We start from the raw sequence: 19,173 nt of genomic DNA on the forward strand, positions 1-19,173 counted from the left end.
AGTGCGGGAGGAAGGAAGGTACACGATACGCTAGTCTACGTTGGGGTGGCCATTAACCGTCACCGCTACTTGGAGCCATCAGGTAGAAACCCAACCATGGACGAGTATATATTGAGAAGCACCGATGTGTTGACTGAGACAATATGCAAGGAGACTATTCTGTGGTATCTATCATGACATTCTACGTGCAAAATTGATTGTGGGTGAGCAAGTCTGTAGTATTATGTATGCTATCAAACCAGTATCCCAGAGACAAGTAAGCGCTGCGAATAGGTCTCACAATGGCTCGGGCTTTGAGCCCAATTGATGAATCTCCAGTAACCTCAAAACCAGATGCCCCATATCTCCTGGTCCGTGAGGCGAGCAAAGTCCGAATTAGGGGACCAGTCAAACCCCGGAACGAAAGCACGACACTGATGAGCATGAGCATGGGACGTCAATCTAATGTACGACTAGGGAGATGCAAGAAATAATATTGGATACCAGAGCAGTGCAGTCGCTTGGTAGGCGTTTTACCTATGTAGAAGACACATCCTAGCTACTGTTAAACGAATAAAGTGTAGGGTGGCTTTGCATCGTGACTATCTTTATCTGAACCTACATAAGTGTAAGGCCGATAAACAGTGTTGCCTTCTTTTCAGGAACCAACCTATACAGGCACAAGACCAACTGCAACGACCCATCTCGTACGAGAATGTCCTCGGTTTGCCGCGCAATCGCGACCCATCCTGATCCAGGCACGGTAGAACAGACGCTGGAGCCGGGATAGCCAAGCAAGAAATCAAGACCCCTCGTTTTGCTGCATCCAACCGAAGCCAAGCATTTCTCAAATCTTGAAGCTCCGCAGTCGACAGCTCCACCATCAAACAGGGGGCGTCGTGAGCTAAACTGAGGCGGTTATGTCAGTGGTCCAGTCTCAAGTGCCAAAAGACCAGACAAGACTTGCAGAAGGGGGACCCAGAAAAGAAGAAAAAAGAGGAGCTTCTGCTTGCATCTATCGGACGAGGTCCAGAGAAGTATCGTCGTCGGACTTCTCGCTGGTACTAGACGTCTGCCGAAAAAAAGGCGAGCAAGAAAGGCCGAAAAAGAATAAGAAAATTTGTCCCCATGTTGATGTTGCCACGGACACTGGTGGGGTTCATATGAATGGCTTGACCAACATTTTTTTCTTCATTTTTTAAGCGACAACCGGAGTTGACGAGAACTAATTACTCGAGAACCCGCAGTAGGCAAAAGTCTCAACGCAACGAGATATCCATTCAATTGGAACAGAAAATTTCTGACCAGGGCAAGCTAATGGATCAATGACATTACGCGCCGTCTTTGTCCCTGGATTTCGATGACCTTTTGGGCGTTAGGTATATTATAGATATCCGTTGCTTGACTTGGAACAGAATATTGATGCTGTTTCTTCATGTCCATGCCCACCAGACTCCATAGAGCACCTGTGTGTTTTAAACCGGGTTCAGTTCGAAACAAAAAGTGTCTCTACTGTACACAGTACTTCTACCAATGCACCCATTCAATGCTGTCTTATTCACTGCTATCATCATCTCAGCAATTCGACCAAACCTAGAGCCCCTCATTCCCCCTCCCTCTTCGTGAAAAAAGGCACTGCCGTCATCAGTAGCTCTTAGCGTCAGACCAATTTTTAGAGTCAGAATATCCTCGTAGCGCAGGACTGTCATTGCCCAGTAAACGGCGCCCCTCTCGCGGATCATCCTCAAACTTTTCTCTCTTCTGACTTCTCGAGTCGAGCTCCGGATTTACCAAACCTGACCTCGGCATTGACTGTGTACCTCCAGGAACTAGCCATGTCGCAGAACAATGCGGCACAGCTCCCTGATCCTGAAATTAAGATGACACTTTTGCAAACTGAACACACAGAGAACTCAATGAGTCAATCGATAATCATCTCCCCAGAAATCAGCAGCTCTAGAGAAACCTTCATTGGCTGGTTTGTCCCGCTGTCACACTCACACACCCCTTTGCCTACCCTGGTAGCCGTAGTCTAGGCTGATGATGACTCTTTGCTGCCACGCATCCCAGCTGCCACGAAGCTTCAAACCTTGGGCAACTTTTCTTGCATGTGAATCAATGTATCCCGGCTTATGTATTGAGTTCACTTGATACTGCACCAAAGATAGTCCTTCGATCAGGAAGCTTCCGATAGCTAAATCTTGATTTCGTTCGGAACTTCTTCAAAGCGGGTTGTAGTCGGTATGCTGAATCTTACGATGTGCCACTTTGAGTGACACCACTCAATGGCCTGGATCCTGGTCCCTGAGGCGACCGTGAAGAATTGAAGGCTGGAGGAAATCATCTCCACATTCTCAACTTTTTTTTTTTTTTTGAGGGGACTCAGATGTTTCCGTCGTTGATCTGTGCTCACATCCGCGCGGATGGCGCTTATCGATATCTAATCTTATCTTATCAGCGACAAATAATTCCCGTTGTCCTGCCAGCCCAACCGGACCAACGAAATAGAGTAAACACGCTCCCGCTAGGATTGTAACGTCAAATCCATGAATCCACCAGGCTAAACAGTTCTCGTCTCGTCTTCTCCACGTTTGGTTCTGCTTTGCATTTGTTCCTGCATCCTAGCGAAATCTTCTGAGCTATCGCAGCGATCATAGCGACATGGAGTCCTCACGCAAAGCATCGCATTACCTGTTCGAGGTTTACCTGAGACTACGACCGCCGCCCTTGCGAAACGGTGATGGAGAGCGCATCCTCGAAGTTGAATCTCCCGAAGACGAATCGAAATCGACACATGTTGTGCTAAACCCCCCTACCGATCGTCGACGAGCCATCGAGAAGTTCGCGTTCACTCAGGTATTCGAGGAAGAAGCCAGCCAACTCGATGTGTTCCACGGTACAGAGATCGTTCCCTTTGTCGAGGGCGTTCTCGCTCCTGAAGGTGGCGAGGGAACCGACGCGGTTGTTGCTACCTTGGGAGTCACTGGCTCAGGCAAGGTAAGCTTCACGTCTACGCCAGAAAGACGTTGCTAATAACTGTAGACACACACGATCCTCGGCAGCAAATCCCAACGCGGCATGACCCAGCTTGCAATGGACGTGCTCTTTCGATCCATCGGCGAAAACATGATCGACGGAAACGATATTTTTACAGCGCAGGATTCTCTTCAGGAGTGTGATGGGGCTGAATCATCTCTGACCATCGCGTCGCACTTCTTGAGTCCATCCTTTCGTGACTCGGTGGCGTCCAGAGCGCCATCACGAGCCGCCACGCCAGGCCTTGTACGACCCCCGACATCAGCCCTTTCCTACACCAACTCTCCCATAACCCAACACGTCTCGAAGCTCGCCAGCGCGTTGTCTGGAGACTACACACCAAGTCAGAATAGTGTACGGCTTGTCACCGAAGGGGGTGGAACAACGCGTCCCAGTGAACGATAGAATTGTTCCCCTGGCCGCGACAGACAACCCCTTGGGTCAATCACAGCGTCTGCCAGCACAATGAATTGTTCCCCTACCTCAGCCATGCCCAAGCGGGTTACACGACACTTTATGTCGCTCCGATCTGCCACACATGTAAGGAATATTGCTAAACAAGATTTAAAGGGCGAACGTAATATCATGTCTCCTCCTCCCCCCCGACGAGCGACGGCGCGCCCTTCGACCTTTCCCGACCAACCCGACGTCAGCAATACCGACGTTCCCTGCGACCCTTCAGCAGAGTATGCTATTGTCATCTCTATGTATGAAGTACACAACGACCGTATATATGATCTCCTGACACCAGCTGTCAAATCTGCTGCGTCCAAGGAGCCGCGACGCCGTGCCTTGCTATTCAAATCAACCGAATTATCACCCGATCGAAAGGTTGTTGCGGGCCTGCGAAAGGTTATCTGCTCGAACTATACAGAGGCATTGACAGTTGTCGAGACTGGTCTACAGGAGCGCCGAGTTACTGGTACCGGTAGTAACAGTGTTTCGAGTCGAAGCCACGGCTTTTTTGTATTTGAGGTCAAGAAGCGAACTCGGGGTAGAAAACCTGGACCTTGGGGGGGAAGCAAGTTTACCATTGTCGATCTGGCAGGTAGCGAGAGAGCACGCGAGGCGAAGACGGCTGGTGCCACGCTTGCGGAGGCTGGCAAGATCAACGAGAGTCTGATGTACTTGGGCCAATGCCTCCAAACGCAAAGTGAAGCTGCAAGCTCTAGCAAGGTTAGTAACGGCGGGAGTAGTCTTCAACATCAGCTAACATGCAACAGCCCAACATCGTTCCTTTCAGGCAATGCAAGCTCACTGAACTCCTCTTCTCCAACTCATTTCCTTCATCCTCTTCTTCACAGCCTCTTGCTCCTCGTCGTAACCCTCAAAGAGGTGTGATGATCGTCACCGCCGACCCGAGGGGGGACTTTAACGCTACATCGCAAATCCTTCGATACAGTGCTCTTGCCCGTGAAGTAGCAGTGCCTCGCGTCCCTTCCATTACCAGCACCATCCTCTCGCCGACCCAAAATCGTTCGATTAGTCCAACCCTCAACCATAACCATTTGCGTCCAGTAGTGCCGTCGCACCATGTATCTTATAGAAATTACACCCCTCAGATGAACATCGATGACCGTGCGACTATGGAAGTTGCCGCACTTGAGATTGCCCGACTTAGCGAGGAGGCTGATCAATTGCGCGAAGAAGTCGACCGACAAGCTGAAGCACGATTCACCGCTGAAGCTCATCTCTTGACCATGGAAGACCGCATGTTGGACCTCGAAGCAGCTATTCGCGAAGAATGCGCTAACGAGTTTGAGCAACGCCTGGCTCTCGAAATGGCTCGCTGGAAGAACTCAATGTCCATTGAGCAGGAGCGTACCGAAGAGCACTGGGACCGCAAGATTGAAGTGCTTGAGCGTGGGCTGGCTGCGGACGAGGATGGTGACAAAGAGAACGTTCTAATCGAAGATCTTGAAGAAGAGGTTGACAGACTTCGTCGCGAAAACGGTATCCTCAAGCGCGAATTGGCCTCCCGCAGTCCTACAAAGCGCAGGCCCCTCGAAGAGCGAGAAGACTTTGCTCCCCCGACCACAAAGCAACCAAGAGGCGACACCAGAGGCGATAGCGTTACGAACCTGGGACGCAAACTGGAGCGCATGCGTGTTGGTGGTGAAAAGGCAAAGTCCGTACCTGTAGTAGGTAGCGGCAGTCCCAAGAAGATGCGCAAGTTGGGAACGAGGAAGTGGGAGCACGAAGAAGACTTGGAATAGGATTTGTAAGCTTTAGCGTGTTCGCGATTAATATTTGGGACGGTTGGTCGGTTGGCTGGTTGGCTTTTGGTTTATAGATCTGGTCTATTATGGGATGGCCTGGTTGGAGTATACCCTCGTGTAATGATATTTTTCTAATGCTTCAGACGATAAATCAGTCTAGTCTTCTTTATACATCCACCTGGCGTAGCTGTTGTAGCTGTTTTAGTTGTATGTTTCCTGTACTCTGATAGTGCCATGGTGGAGAGCTTAACTTACTGGCATGAGGAAATACTCAAAGGTTGCATGTCTATTGTTTTACCAAACAATGCCCTTTCTGATGGCCAATATGTGCCACTGCTCATGTGAGCTGTTCAAAACGGCGGTTGTTGGCTGGCAACGGCAATAATGGCAATTGAGTTCTTTCCCGCCGGACAAGGCGGCACTTTTCAACCCCCGAGGCAGAATGACGATTCCCTCGTGCCGAAAAGTGCAATGCACATCAAACAACACATCAGTTATAAGCCGACCTACTCCTCCAATCATGGATTCCAATATCAACGCTAGGACATCAGCTCTGGCATGAGGTTACAACCATGTGCGCCACATACTGCACTGCCCGACGAATAGTTAAGTGTGGACATGCCTCTGCAGCCTGATTCCTCAGCTGCAGCGCAAACAGCTGAAAGCTTGCCGCTAGGTACAAGAAGCCGTCGCCTACCCCCAGAGATATGAGTGCATCTTTCTTTGAGTAACTATCCCGTCACTTATCTATGCAATGGCCGAGTTTGCTGCTGTTGGGGTCGCAGCCAGCGTTCTGCAGGTGATCGACTTTGGCACCCGCTTCATTGCTACTGCCTGGCAACTCAGCAGATCCGAGCACGACTTTCTCATGAGTCTCGAAGACCTGCGTAAAACGTCTGACAACTTTAGAGATGCACAGCGCACTCTAGAGAGCACCGATCCGGGATCGAACAAGGCGGTAGAGTCACTGGTGCAGAAAAGCGTTGCGATTTCTGAGGAAATGACCAATTCGCTGGATAAGATCGGTCGGGGGAGGAGTGCTTTGAAGAAAGCCTGGCTTACACTGTGGAAGGAGGAGAAGCTCAAGACTCTCGAAGTAAGGCTGAGAGAAGTACAGCTGGACTTGACCTTTCACATGACAGTCGACCTCAGGTAAGCCAATGCCCGCCGAGAGCCTAAAACAATATTATTGAGTCAGCTTGTACCATGTACAAGAACACTCATATTTTATACCTCATAGCTCAGAGAGCAGTGTTTCTATTACCCTCTCGGACTAAGGCGTAGCTCACACTCAGTCACAGATCAGTCGCGCGAGACAGCGCGGAGAAACAGGACCAAATACTGCAAGAGCTCCGCAAGGCAAACACAAATAACTCAACAGAGAAGGCAGAGGCCCCAATCGACTCAAATTTGGGTTATGGAGCTTCGATAGTTGAGTGCTTGACTGACGGCCTTCAACTCCATGAGAAGATCAAGTCAGAGCTCATTGGCGATCTGGTTGCAAATATATACAACTTGGATGGCGAATATCCGCTTCTCTCTGATGCTTCGGACATCCAACTATCTGATGAAAGGAGGACCAAGCTGGAGCAACTGTTTATCTCGAGACTCTGCTACGAAACTATGCAAGAGAGAGAATTGACCATCAAAGATGCCCACAAAGGCACTTTCCGTTGGGTCTTTGAGGATGGAGATGTTACCGGCTTTAAAAACTGGCTCGTATCCGACGAAACACTTTACTGGATTACCGGGAAACCAGGATCGGGCAAGTCCACTTTAATGAGATATCTTCTTCAACCTGTCAGCCAGAACCAAGATGGCAGTAATGGATCGACCACAAGATCTACGAGCTCAGAGATTGCGATTCTACCTCATGGAAGGTGTGAGGAGCATCTAAAACAATGGGCCGGTAATGATGGTAAGCTCACGGTTGTCTCCTTTCACTTTTGGGCGGTTGGGTCAAAGCTACAAAGCTCTCAAGAGGGTCTCTTCCGAACACTGCTTGTGCAGCTCCTCCGCGCCCACCCAGAAGTCATTCCCATAGTTGCTCCATTGCGATGGGAGTCTCTGTGTCTCTTCAACCTCGATCCAAAAGGTTTCAGTCAGATTGAGCTCGGAGACATGTTCCAACAAGCAATTGCCTACATTAGTACTCGTGCCAAGCTTGCCATGTTCATTGATGGCTTGGACGAGTTCGAAGGCAACTGCCATGATCTCATTTCGCTCGTGCAGAGATGCGTGGAATCTCCCATCAAGATATGCATCTCAAGCCGTCCTTGGGTAGAGTTTGAGGGAGCCTTTGGGGACTGTCCTAGGCTCAAGATGGAGGACTTGTCTCACCAGGATATCTCGGATTACGTCTCTGCGAAGTTTGAAGCCGATGCCCAGTTCAAAAGTTTGCAGCGAAGGCAAGCCCGTGTCGCCACGGAACTCGTTGAATCCATCGTCAAGAAGTCTAGTGGCGTGTTCTTGTGGGTTACCATTGTTGTAGCTTCTCTCCTTGCAGGCATAGGAGCAGGCGATCGTGTTGAAGATCTGCAAAAGCGGCTTAGTCTACTTCCAGCAGAAATCAAGAACCTGTACGAAAGGATACTTGAGAATATCGATTCTGGATACCGCGAGCATACTGCCCAGCTACTCAAGCTGATGGCGGCATTTGAAACGCAGCCTTCGCCACTGCTGTTTTGGTACGCAGACGAGGTGGACTTTATGGGCCGAGCCATTAACGAAGATCTCACCACCGTGTCGCGTCATGAGGTATTGGAACGGATAGAAGACATTCGTCGTCGCCTCAACAGCCGATGCAAAGGTTTACTCGAGATTAATAATAGTGTAAAAACAGCGAGCTATTCCAGCTCGCACTTTGGAGGCACTGTTGATTATCTGCACAAGACCGTATACGAGTTTGTGTCCAGTCGCAGAACCCAACGGAGGCTTCGGAGATATCTCAAAAAGCCGTACGATGCCAATCTCAGAGTCGCGGCGGCGTATGCTGCCTTGACGAAGGGTGCAGTGAATTGGACAAACACAAACTCCAGGACCAGAGATGTTCAGAAGAGTCATTTTAGTTTAAGTCTCATTTCTTGTTTGGATTATGCCTCAAGGGTACCTCCCGATTCAAGTAAGCAAGTTGTACGATTGCTCGATCATCTAATCTGCGTCAGCCCTGTCGTGCCTCACGATATATGGCAACTGGTAAATGACACCAGACCTCACATATTGCACAAACCCGCGACGGACTCGTGGGCAAAGCACTTGGCTTATGTTGATCGCTACACCGTCATGAAAAATAGCTCTAGCGAGAAGATGCTGCGCCTGGCAACGTCAATGTCAGTGGCAGAGTATGTAAGGGCAAGAGCAAAGCCAGGAGGCTGTGTTGCCACTCGTCGCGCAACGACTACTTCAAAGCGAAATGCGTTGGAAGGGTTGGGTCTGCTGGCAGGGCGAATGCTAGGTAAATGGTTTGGCTACAACAAAGTTTCCCTTCTCTCTCTTGTCTGCTTGTCCGATTCAAACAGCAAGCGGATACTTGAACACTTGCTTGACAAAGGAGCAAAGCCAAACATGAGGTTTTCGAAACCTAGCGGGTTTACTCTGGTCCGATTGACACCCTGGGAAGAAATCCTGGCTGAGGCTTTCAAGTACTGTATCGCATACGAGGAGGATAACAAGCAAAAAGACAACGTGCTGAGATGTGTACGTCTGATGCTGGACGCGGGGGCCAAAGTCAATCTCAAAACGGTCAAAACAGCAAACAAGCATGCTTCATCAAATATAGACGAGGAAGACGCGTACCGATGCCTCAAGCGCATGAAAGCAGATCCGGATGCTCGGCTTGAAGTTGTGGTGAATGAAGGTCCGATCACGAGTTCGTATTATACCCAATTTACCCGATCGGTTGCTTCGTCATATACCGTGTCAACAGCTTCAAGTGTGTAGAGGGTGATAAAAAGAAGCATCATCTTGTGGAGTTGGAAAGCCTGGCTGCTGAGAGCACAAAAGCGGAAACTAGGGAGCGAGACAATTTATATCATTTGGACTAGATCTTTCGTATCATAAAAGTAGAGATTGACTTGTCTTTCGCCCCTAGTAGGTATTGAACGAGGTGTGACTTGTAAGGTAGAGTGATCGATGAGCGGGATTAAGACGGCATCAGCGCTGGACCCTGAGTTTTGAACTTGACCCGAAGCGACGGATTGTCCACAGAGCAGCCAGTAATCAGTAGCTTGAATATAGCCGAGCAGCGTTGTATTTGGAAACATTGATCAAGTCGCCAATCATCAAGCCAGTCCAATATCTACCCTGGGCTGAAACGTTGATATCTGGTATGTATACCACGTGTCTGAATCAGCAAGAGAAAACATAGACGTACCTACTATGTTTATAGGTCGACACGTCAAGGCAAATAAATCATCGTATTACATACAAGGAATACCTGGGGTTCAATAAGCTTCAAGAGTAAGATGGCGATACGCCTTGTCAACTCAGCCCAACGCCCAGTGCCCAGCGTAGCACCGCCTCAAGATGAAACGTAATGGCAACAACAGTGCAGCGAGCGGTTGGTTCCGTTGGTTTGAGCAGTGAGACTGTCTGTGACTACACAGTGCTACCTTCATATTCGCGGTGATGTTGTTTTTGGACACCTGTATGTTTTGAGTCTTGGCTGTCTTTGGTTTATGTGTTGTTCCTGTTAGAGATCATGGAACGGACCCTCGGAGCCGGTGGGAGCCCGTAAAGGAAGCTCTTGCTTGTCCAGGGATCCTCGAAGGATGAGATCCACTGTAGAGTAGCAGGGGGAACGCTCGAGGCAGCAAAAGTGTAAATTGCTACAGAAATAGAATTCGACTAGTAGAAAGATAAAAAGTATGGCAGTTGAAGAATCCAATAATTGATACTCGTAGTATTGTTAAATTAGTTGTTGTACGAGGCGTAGACTACGGGTATACAGTGTTTAATGTCGACTGTCAGATGAGAGGGGAAACGTGGAGAACAGCAACAAAGTGCTCTTTATGTGACACCGTTTGAACAGCAATAACGGTGCACTGTTTCTTTGACACCTGAATACCTCTCTTCCTTCAATAAGAGGTTGGTACAGGTAGGGTCGCATGACTTGACACTTTAGATCCTCTCCGATTCCTGTTTCCCTTTTTTTCTCTTTTCCTTTTCTCATTCTTTTACTGTGTTTGTTTCTGTTTGCGCGGTTCCGTTTTATAGCAGCAGCAGAAGCGAAGCGCTTAATACCGTCTCGTCTATTTCTCCTGAATCATCGCCAAGTCGTCACAGCCCCACGAGTCCCAGTCGAGTCGAGTCGAGTCGAGTCGAACTGTGCGTGAAAAGCTGTCGTCATATTCTATACGAAAAGAAAACCCGCCCTTGAACAAACAGAAACAGAACAGACCTGATACGCGCCCTCCACATTTTACCGTCATTCCTCTCGCCTCGTCTTACCTTTGAGCTGTTCTTTTCCCACTCATTCCCCCCTTCTCTATTACCTCCTCTCGATCGCATCGCGTCGTCTCTTCTTTTTATTTTATCTCTTTACATTATCTCTTATCAGCTCAACATGACGTGGGAACTCTCCCAGAGGCGGTTTATCCGCTCCATCAACTCAAAGTACATTTACGGTCGCATCGTAAGTCCCTATCTTGCGTCCTGTTTTTTTCTACCGTCTTTACCTGATGGTCCCGATCCCATCGCTATCTCTACTGGGCTGCCAACTCTATGATCAGTCGCCACTTTAGCTTCCCCAGTATTTTCCCCAACTACGTATCCAGCTCTATCGTCATCGCTTCAAATCTCTTTTATCTTGTTGACTTTCTTTTTCCCTTGATGGCATCATTGCTACTACATACACATGTTGCGCACTTTTACTTCCTTTTTATTTCCTTTCGACTCTTTGCGGCTCTGTTTCCTCTTTTGTGCTGTTAGGCCCAAACGCTGACGACATCTTTCTCGTGATAGCCTCTACTGCATACTATTGTCTTTTTAATCGAAATGGCTTTCATCGCTAGACTTACTGCTAGATTCAACTCTTACTACGATGAACGACCACGTACGTCACCTTTTCCAACAGCCCTTGTTGATCAGAGCAACATCATGGCTAACAAACACCCGCAGTCATGACCATGATGGTCACCAACGCCATCCTCGGAGGCGTCGCAGACACAGTCGCCCAGTCCATCACCGCCATCCGCGAACGAGCTATCCGCCAACCCGGTGGCCTCAAGAAGAACGACGGCGTCGCCATTGAGATCCACGAGCTCGATCGAAAGAACCCCTTCTACGAGCGCGACCTGATCCCCGACTCGGTCGGCCTTCCCCCACCCTTTGACTTTGAGCGTCTCACCCGCTTCATGGCCTACGGTTTCTGCATGGCCCCCGTGCAGTTCAAGTGGTTCCGATTCCTCGAGCGTATCTTCCCCGTTACCAAGACGAGCGCTTTCGTCCCCGCCATGAAGCGCGTTGCTTTCGACCAGCTTATCTTTGCGCCGTTCGGTCTGGCTGTTTTCTACACCACCATGACAATTGCCGAGGGTGGTGGTCGTCGCGCTGTGTCCAACAAGCTTCGGGACATGTACATTCCTACTCTCAAGGCCAACTATGTTGTCTGGCCTGCTGTGCAGATTGTCAACTTCCGTTTGATGCCTGTTCAATTCCAACTGGTATGTGGAGCTTGCGCAACTCACCTTTGATATATTGCTAACGTTTTTATAGCCTTTCGTGTCGACAATCGGTATTGCCTGGACAGCATACCTCTCCTTGACCAACTCTGCCTCCGAGTAAACTTATTATATCTTCGAAACGTCGTCAAATCGGCGTCGAGCCAGCTACAGGTGCATCGTATCAGATTATATTGTCTATGATGATGGTTCAGTCCATCACGTAAAACCGGCGTTGAGATTTACTTTGTTCATATACTGCAAGCCCTGCGATTTGCGAGAGGTCAAGGCCTCAATATTATTTGCAGAACTGCCTGGCATGGCATCTTCCATTTTATTGTCGTTGTGGAATTGGGTTCCGGACCATGTTTAGATTAACAACTTGTGTCTCGTTGGGAGTTTCGGGTCGGTAGATGTTTTGAACGATATGAATTGACATTTGTTCGCGACTGTGTCTGCTTGACGAACTATTCACCTGGGCGGCTAGCTTTATTGATACAAGCTCAATCGATGTTCAATACCTACGTAAGATGTAACGGGAGTATCACAAGCCAAAGTCGACTCTCACATAAGACGGCTATCGATGCATTTAGGCGTCGTTTGTGCGTCGAAGAAACCAATAGCTTGTAGATAATACCGTTGTGGCGTACAGGTTAGACTTTTCCTGGCTTGGCTTTTTGTGCCTCGCATAATGAAAATTGCAAAGTCCCAGCGACAAGACAAAGCAAACAAGCACACGACACCAGATGCAAATGCAGCTACTGCAGCTACACAAACAGAAGCTCTGTCAAATACGGATTGGGAATACGGAACATTGCAGTCCAACCCCGCAAAGAACAAGGGCCCCCCTGTGAGTAAGTGACGATGGAGCCCGATAGTCGGCGTCTGACTCAAGAATTCAAGGGGGCAAGGGTAGTGGAGAATAAAGATGTTCAGACTGTTGATCAGACATGTTCAAGGGCAATTGAGTTCGTCATAGCTTGGAAATATGGAATGGAGTACAGTATACACAGTGGAAGAGTGTTTTCATTGAATTGTTATAGAATAGAATTGGTGGTTCATATGTGTCTTGCAGCAGCAGCAGCAGCAGCAGCAGCAGCAGCAGTAAGCCGTTTGTCTCACTCGACAACCTACTCTGTACTCAGTGATCCAATTGAACAGCAAATACCTGATACTAATTAACCACAAGTACTGTCATAAATTCTCTTTCTGCCGCACTCTCTAATCGGACTAATCCCGGCCACAGGGTCAGGGTCGGTCAGGGTCTTTGTACCGTGCTAGCAAAGTTTGCCCTCAGCTTGGCGTATGATTTGATAGTGCCAATGCTCAAGTGCGTCACTCTTTATGGAAACTTTTTCATCTCTCCTCCGCCATTCGGAGCTCAGCCATTAGTATACTGCATTGGTACAGGTACCTCTCTTCTTTTTTTCTTCCCCGCCCCCACCAATAACCAATAACCAGGCCCAAATCCACGTCCCCAAGTCATTGCCCGCCTCTTCTGCTCGTGGTAAATAACTTAACCCAACAAGGCCCCAACTTTTGACTTTTCAACTTCCCAATTCTCTTACCTTTGATCCTTCAGCTTCGGAATCTCCTTCTTCTTCCAGATACCCCAGATTTCCTTTCCTTTCCCATCATATCATAACATCAAAACTGCCCATCATGTCCAACGTCGAGGTCACAGAGAACGGGGCTGCTCCCACCATCCACAAGCCTCACCACAATGCTGCTCTGCCTTACCAGTCCGTCGGCGACTTTCTCTCAAACACCAACAACTTCAAGATCATTGAGAGCACCTTGAGAGAGGGCGAGCAGTTTGCCAATGCCTACTTTGACACAGGTATGTCGTCACTGTATCTATCACAAGCTGAGAAGTAGCCAACTAACATGATTGTGCCCAACAGAGACCAAGATCAAGATGTACGACGACCATTCGCTCCATCTACCCATCGGCGATCGATATCCTAACATTTCTATAGTGCCAAGGCTCTCTCTGACTTTGGTGTCGAGTACATTGAGCTCACCAGCCCTCTCGCCTCTCCCCAGTCCCGCAAGGACTGTGAGGAGATCTGCAAGCTCGGCCTCAAGGCCAAGATCCTCACTCGTGAGTCTTCAATTGCGAAAGACATGGAGTCGTGAACGATTTGCTAACAGAACACTAGACGTGCGATGCACAGTAAGTTCTCGTGCGACGTTGGCCAGCTCGAGCCTAAATTAACACTAGCGTAGATGGAAGATGCCAAGGTCGCTGTTGAGACCGGTGTCGACGGTAATCATCCCAATGCCTTAATTGCTGTTTGACAGAAGCTGATTATTTCCAGGTGTCGATGTTGTTATTGGTACTTCTCAGTACCTGAGAGAGCACTCTCACGGAAAGGACATGGCTTACATCAAGGAGTCTGCCATTGAGGTCATCCGATACATCAAGAGGTTCGTCGTCTTACTGCAAAAGTCCTGAAAGACCACTGTACTGACAGTTCGTTTAGCCAAGGCAAGGAGGTCCGATTCTCTTCTGAGGACTCTTTCCGAGTATGTTCCCTGTACTCCCAATTGGGGGAAATTGGTAGCTAACGCAAATAACAGAGTGACCTTGTCGACCTTCTCAGCCTTTACCAGGCTGTTGACAAGGAGGGTGTTCACCGTGTTGGTGTCGCTGACACAGTCGGCTGCGCTTCTCCTCGCCAGGTCTACGACCTTGTCCGAACTCTCCGTGGTGTTGTCGGCTGCGACATCGAGTGCCATTGTAAGACTCCCAACGAACGGTGTGATATGATAGAAACTGACATAAACAGTCCACAACGACACTGGCTGTGCCATTGCCAACGCCCACGCTGCCCTCGAGGCCGGAGCCACCCACATCGACACCTCAGTCCTCGGAATCGGCGAGCGCAACGGTATCACCCCTCTCGGAGGTCTCTTGGCCCGTATGATTGTCAACAGCCACGACTACGTCACCTCTCGATACAAGCTCCACAAGCTCAAGGAGATTGAGGATCTCGTCGCCGAGGCTGTCGAGATTAATGTCCCCTTCAACAACTACATCACCGGTTTCTGTGCCTTTACCCACAAGGCCGGTATCCACGCCAAGGCTATCCTCAACCAGCCCAGCACATACGAGATCATCGACCCTGCTGATTTCGGCATGTCCCGATATGTTCACTTCGCTTCTAGATTGACTGGCTGGAACGCCATCAAGAGTCGTGTTGAGCAGCTCGGATTGAACATGACTGATGATCAGATCAAGCAAGTGTAAGTTTGACAGCTCGCCAACCCTTGGGGAAATTATTTACTGACACACTCGACAGTACTGCCAAGATCAAGGACCTGGCTGATGTGCGTCCTCTCGCTATTGACGATACGGATTCAATTATCCGCTCTTTCCACTTTGATCTTCAGAGATCTTAGAGAAACGGCATGTATGAATAAAGTAAAATGATCTGGGATGGTAAAAAGATAAAGGAGTTTTGTTTAGGATGGTCATAAGAAAACACAAAACAATTGCTGGCCTCGTTTTTTACATATTTGATGAATCATTTCGTTGCATATGTCATGGTGAAATGTCGCGATTGATGTGATTGAGACTTTGCGAGTAAAGACTTGGTGCGAGAATTATAATGCTCAGCCGTGGAAGAGTAGTAGTTTTCTTGATCGAGTGGGTTGACGGTCCGGGATTGAACTCGGCGGTTAAATACAATGCTACCAGGTCTTCAAGGGAACAAAAGTCAAGGAGTGGCCTGTCATGATATAATTGACCGAGATGTAAGTGGTCTGAGGAATCTGTGGTGACGGTTGGGTTGTAGAGCATAATAAGTACATGTCAAGCAAGGTTGTTTATCGAGTTCAGACTATCAGATCACCTCTCAACGTGGGATTCTCGCAGATTCTATTTGCTAGCTTATACCTCATATCTGATGCATAACACGATTACAGTTATGCCAACTGTTGATTATCAACGGCTTCCCTAATCGAAATACTGGTGGGGTCATATCATGTTTTGAAGCACCCGATTGATCGTCTTCTCGTTTTACAGGCCGACAAGGTAGATATCATGTTGTACGTAACAGCTCAAACAGCGCATGTCTCGGCGATGTAGTATATAACGTAAGGCATCTTGAGCCGGTCCGCGTCTCTCCGGAGATCTCTGCACCCGCATAGCCAGAAGTCGGGAGAATCGCCGTAACCCGGCGACATGGAGAAACAGAAACATGATGTCCCGTGTTTTGTCTGGACATTGAAGTCCGTGCTGGGAATGTGTGGACTTTTTCTTCGTTCACTGTAGAAACTACTAGGTAGGTAGACCGAGACGGCACCGATCGTGTCGTGTCATGGCATGGAAAAGGCAGAGAATTGTCATGGGAATTAAAAGCAAAAGAGCACTGATAACAAGACATCTCACGCCAGATTCGCGGCTCGAGTGTCTTGTCCAGGGGTTTCCATCATTCCACCACCTGCGAGTGCAGCCGCGAAAGCCCCGCCAGCGTCATCGCGTTGAGATTGACCCCCACCTGCTGAGACTCTGCCACAGTATCAGCGCCTGTACCAGTAGCAGCGACAGCACCTCTAGCACTATTTACAGCCAGACGTTCCCCTCCCCAGCAATCAACTCTCTTTTTCTTCTTCCCTCATCAACCCTTCATCCTCAATTATTTTACTCCCTACAAACCATCGCAATCATGTCGCTGTCCAACAAGCTTTCCATCGCCGACGTTGACGTCAAGGGCAAGAAGGTCCTCATCCGAGTAAGTACACGCAGCAAACAAAAGTTGCTGATTGACCCCGCGATCATGATTGTTGAGCTTGATTGAGCTCCCCGCACTTTCATCGTCAGATGTTATGAGCGTCAATTGAGGCGTTCCCATGAAACGACCCTCGAGCTATATCATCAAGACTCGATTGCAGCTGCAATCATTACAATCACTTGTCTTCAATCGCGCCCTCCTCTCATTAAACCCTCAACAACGCAATACCCCGCCATCTCCAAATCTTCACAGCTAACAAAACCCCTCCTAGGTCGACTTCAACGTCCCTCTCGACGCCGACAAGAACATCACCAACAACCAGCGAATTGTCGGTGCTCTCCCCACCATCAAATACGCCCTCGAGAATGGCGCCAAGTCTGTCATCCTCATGTCCCACCTCGGACGCCCCAACGGCTCCCCCAACGAGAAGTACTCCCTCAAGCCCGTCGTCGCCGAGCTCGAGAAGCTTCTCAGCAAGAAGGTCACCTTTGCCCCCGACTGTGTCGGCCCCGAGGTCGAGGAGATCGTCAACAAGGCTGAGGATGGCTCTGTCATTCTCCTCGAGAACCTCCGATTCCACATTGAGGAGGAGGGCTCCTCCAAAGACAAGGAGGGCAACAAGACCAAGGCCGACAAGGCTCAGGTTGAGGCTTTCCGCAAGGGTCTGACCGCTCTTGGTGACGTCTACATCAGTGAGTATCCCAATCTCCCTCCATCATCACTGCAGTGTAATGCTAACAACAATAGACGACGCTTTCGGCACTGCTCACCGTGCTCACTCTTCCATGGTCGGTGTCGATCTCCCCCAAAAGGCCTCCGGTTTCCTCGTCAAGAAGGAGCTCGAGTACTTCGCCAAGGCCCTCGAGAACCCCCAGCGCCCCTTCCTTGCTATTCTCGGTGGTGCCAAGGTCTCCGACAAGATCCAGCTCATCGACAACCTCCTTGACAAGGTCAACACCCTCATCATCTGCGGTGGCATGGCCTTCACCTTCAAGAAGACCCTTGAGAACGTCTCCATCGGAAACTCCCTCTTCGACGAGGCCGGCTCCAAGACCGTCGGTAACCTCGTTGAGAAGGCCAAGCAGAAGGGCGTCAAGCTCGTCCTCCCCGTCGACTACATCACCGCCGACAAGTTCGACAAGGATGCCAACACTGGCTACGCCACTGACAAGGACGGTATCCCCGACGGCTGGCAGGGACTTGACTGCGGTGAGGAGTCCGTCAAGCTCTACAAGGAGGCCATTGCCGATGCCAAGACCATCCTCTGGAACGGTCCCGCCGGTGTCTTTGAGTTCGAGAAGTTCGCCAGCGGCACCAAGGCCACTCTCGACGCCGTCGTTGACGCTGTCCAGAAGGACGGCAAGATCGTCATCATCGGTGGTGGTGACACTGCCACCGTTGCCAAGAAGTACGGTGTTGAGGACAAGATTAGCCACGTCTCTACCGGCGGTGGTGCCAGCTTGGAGCTCCTCGAGGGCAAGGAGCTTCCCGGTGTTACTGCTCTGTCCAGTAAGTAAATAATGTCCAATTTTTTTGGAACACGAATTATATGAACCTGTTGATGACGGGGAATGAAAATGGAAAAAGGTTGGGCGGGCAAGGCTAGTCTGTAGCGAACCAGAAGAAAGTAATTGAATACCAAATACCAATAGAGACGTAAAGCCATCAAAAAACATCACAGACGTCCAGGTGCTTTTGCTATGCGCGCTTTGTTGATTACTAAACTACCGAATAACAGTTCTCAAGTTATGTTTCGCTTATGCCTTATACATTTGTGTCGTGCCATAATGTCAGTTACACCATAATGCTACTCCGTGTCGTTCTCTTCTTTGTTGCCGTCCAAGTCGTTTGCTTCTTCCATGGCGACATCCGAGTCGCTCTCTTCTCTTGTGCTAGCGTCCTTATCGTTGCTCTCAAGTACTTCATTGTCATAAGCCATCTGAAACCGCTCGCGTTCTGCTTGCTCGAGTTCTGCTCGTTCTGCTACCCAGTCTTCGGAAACAGTTCTGTCGCCCGTGTCGTCCGAATCGGAACTGGGAGTCCTTATAGTTAATGAGCGAAAATGCTCGTCTATGGGACGCGGGAAAGAGGGCGTGTAATCAGGATAATTTGGTGACAGCGGAAAGGGAAGGGGGGCTAATGCCATCGGGCGCCTCGGACGCATATAATGCAGCCAGGGCGAAGACGTAACCGGGTCAGTGGCATCGGAAACATTTAGGGTGCTCCGATCTTCAGTTGTGTCAGCTAAATGCTCACCTTGCCTCTCTGCCCAGTTGATGTCTGGGCCACGCCCATCAATCGCATAACCCGTGTCTGGCAAACGTTCAAGACTCAAGGCCCTTATACGTGTTTGAAGCTCATGAGCGGCCTCCTCGAGTGCCATTACACGTGTTTGAAGCTCATCAGCGGTCTCACCGAGTGCCGTTGTTGCAGACTGCAAAAGCCGAGTGATCTCTCGAAGTCGTCTTAACGACATCGCCCCAGATGCCGTGCGACGAGACCTCATGTAACACAGCGAACGATCACTAAAGCGCGGATTTG

At 49.4% G+C, this 19,173-nt stretch overlaps 6 protein-coding genes across 6 annotated transcripts; all 6 read left to right on the forward strand.

The window, feature by feature from the left end:
* Window positions 1-281: 281 nt before the first annotated feature.
* Window positions 282-732, forward strand: FGSG_12333 (uncharacterized protein; the record flags this gene model as incomplete). Its single annotated transcript, XM_011323359.1, has 2 exons — window positions 282-446; window positions 559-732. 2 exons carry the CDS (start codon window positions 282-284, stop codon window positions 730-732), a joined length of 339 nt encoding a protein of 112 aa, XP_011321661.1.
* Window positions 733-2,640: 1,908 nt separating this feature from the next.
* On the forward strand, window positions 2,641-5,231 carry FGSG_03996 (uncharacterized protein; the record flags this gene model as incomplete). Its single annotated transcript, XM_011323360.1, has 4 exons — window positions 2,641-2,976; window positions 3,022-3,369; window positions 3,586-4,191; window positions 4,239-5,231. 4 exons carry the CDS (start codon window positions 2,641-2,643, stop codon window positions 5,229-5,231), a joined length of 2,283 nt encoding a protein of 760 aa, XP_011321662.1.
* A 757-nt stretch (window positions 5,232-5,988) lies between these two features.
* Window positions 5,989-9,048, forward strand: FGSG_03995 (uncharacterized protein; the record flags this gene model as incomplete). Its single annotated transcript, XM_011323361.1, has 5 exons — window positions 5,989-6,386; window positions 6,536-7,921; window positions 8,066-8,221; window positions 8,528-8,930; window positions 9,013-9,048. 5 exons carry the CDS (start codon window positions 5,989-5,991, stop codon window positions 9,046-9,048), a joined length of 2,379 nt encoding a protein of 792 aa, XP_011321663.1.
* A 1,354-nt stretch (window positions 9,049-10,402) lies between these two features.
* FGSG_03994 (uncharacterized protein) lies at window positions 10,403-14,504 on the forward strand. The gene is made up of 4 exons (XM_011323362.1): window positions 10,403-10,866; window positions 11,196-11,286; window positions 11,352-11,896; window positions 11,949-14,504. Exons 1-4 carry the CDS (start codon window positions 10,798-10,800, stop codon window positions 12,015-12,017), a joined length of 774 nt encoding a protein of 257 aa, XP_011321664.1. The 5' UTR covers window positions 10,403-10,797; the 3' UTR covers window positions 12,018-14,504.
* FGSG_03993 (homocitrate synthase) lies at window positions 12,585-15,387 on the forward strand (the record flags this gene model as incomplete). Its single annotated transcript, XM_011323363.1, has 14 exons — window positions 12,585-12,743; window positions 12,942-12,997; window positions 13,083-13,284; window positions 13,355-13,400; window positions 13,476-13,733; window positions 13,798-13,813; window positions 13,873-13,997; window positions 14,056-14,069; window positions 14,123-14,162; window positions 14,215-14,323; window positions 14,380-14,422; window positions 14,477-14,636; window positions 14,686-15,142; window positions 15,199-15,387. The coding sequence occupies 14 exons, from the start codon at window positions 12,585-12,587 to the stop codon at window positions 15,296-15,298; spliced, it is 1,785 nt and encodes a 594-aa protein (XP_011321665.1). The 3' UTR covers window positions 15,299-15,387.
* A 1,104-nt stretch (window positions 15,388-16,491) lies between these two features.
* On the forward strand, window positions 16,492-18,316 carry FGSG_03992 (phosphoglycerate kinase). Its single transcript, XM_011323364.1, has 3 exons — window positions 16,492-16,632; window positions 16,904-17,324; window positions 17,380-18,316. Exons 1-3 carry the CDS (start codon window positions 16,567-16,569, stop codon window positions 18,147-18,149), a joined length of 1,257 nt encoding a protein of 418 aa, XP_011321666.1. The 5' UTR covers window positions 16,492-16,566; the 3' UTR covers window positions 18,150-18,316.
* Window positions 18,317-19,173: the final 857 nt, after the last annotated feature.

Source organism: Fusarium graminearum, chromosome 2 (genome assembly GCF_000240135.3).
Source record: "Fusarium graminearum PH-1 chromosome 2, whole genome shotgun sequence".
NCBI classification, from domain to species: Eukaryota; Fungi; Ascomycota; class Sordariomycetes; order Hypocreales; family Nectriaceae; genus Fusarium; species Fusarium graminearum.

Bases quoted from the DNA above. Each gene is read 5' to 3' on its own strand.
- FGSG_03994 (XM_011323362.1), top strand. From the start codon at position 10,798: ATGACGTGGGAACTCTCCCAGAGGCGGTTTATCCGCTCCATCAACTCA. The intron at 10,867-11,195 runs GTAAGTCCCTAT...TTCTCGTGATAG, and splicing joins AGTACATTTACGGTCGCATC to CCTCTACTGCATACTATTGT. The intron at 11,287-11,351 runs GTACGTCACCTT...AAACACCCGCAG, and splicing joins TTACTACGATGAACGACCAC to TCATGACCATGATGGTCACC.
- FGSG_03992 (XM_011323364.1), top strand. From the start codon at position 16,567: ATGTCGCTGTCCAACAAGCTTTCCATCGCCGACGTTGACGTCAAGGGC. The intron at 16,633-16,903 runs GTAAGTACACGC...AACCCCTCCTAG, and splicing joins GCAAGAAGGTCCTCATCCGA to GTCGACTTCAACGTCCCTCT. The intron at 17,325-17,379 runs GTGAGTATCCCA...TAACAACAATAG, and splicing joins TCTTGGTGACGTCTACATCA to ACGACGCTTTCGGCACTGCT.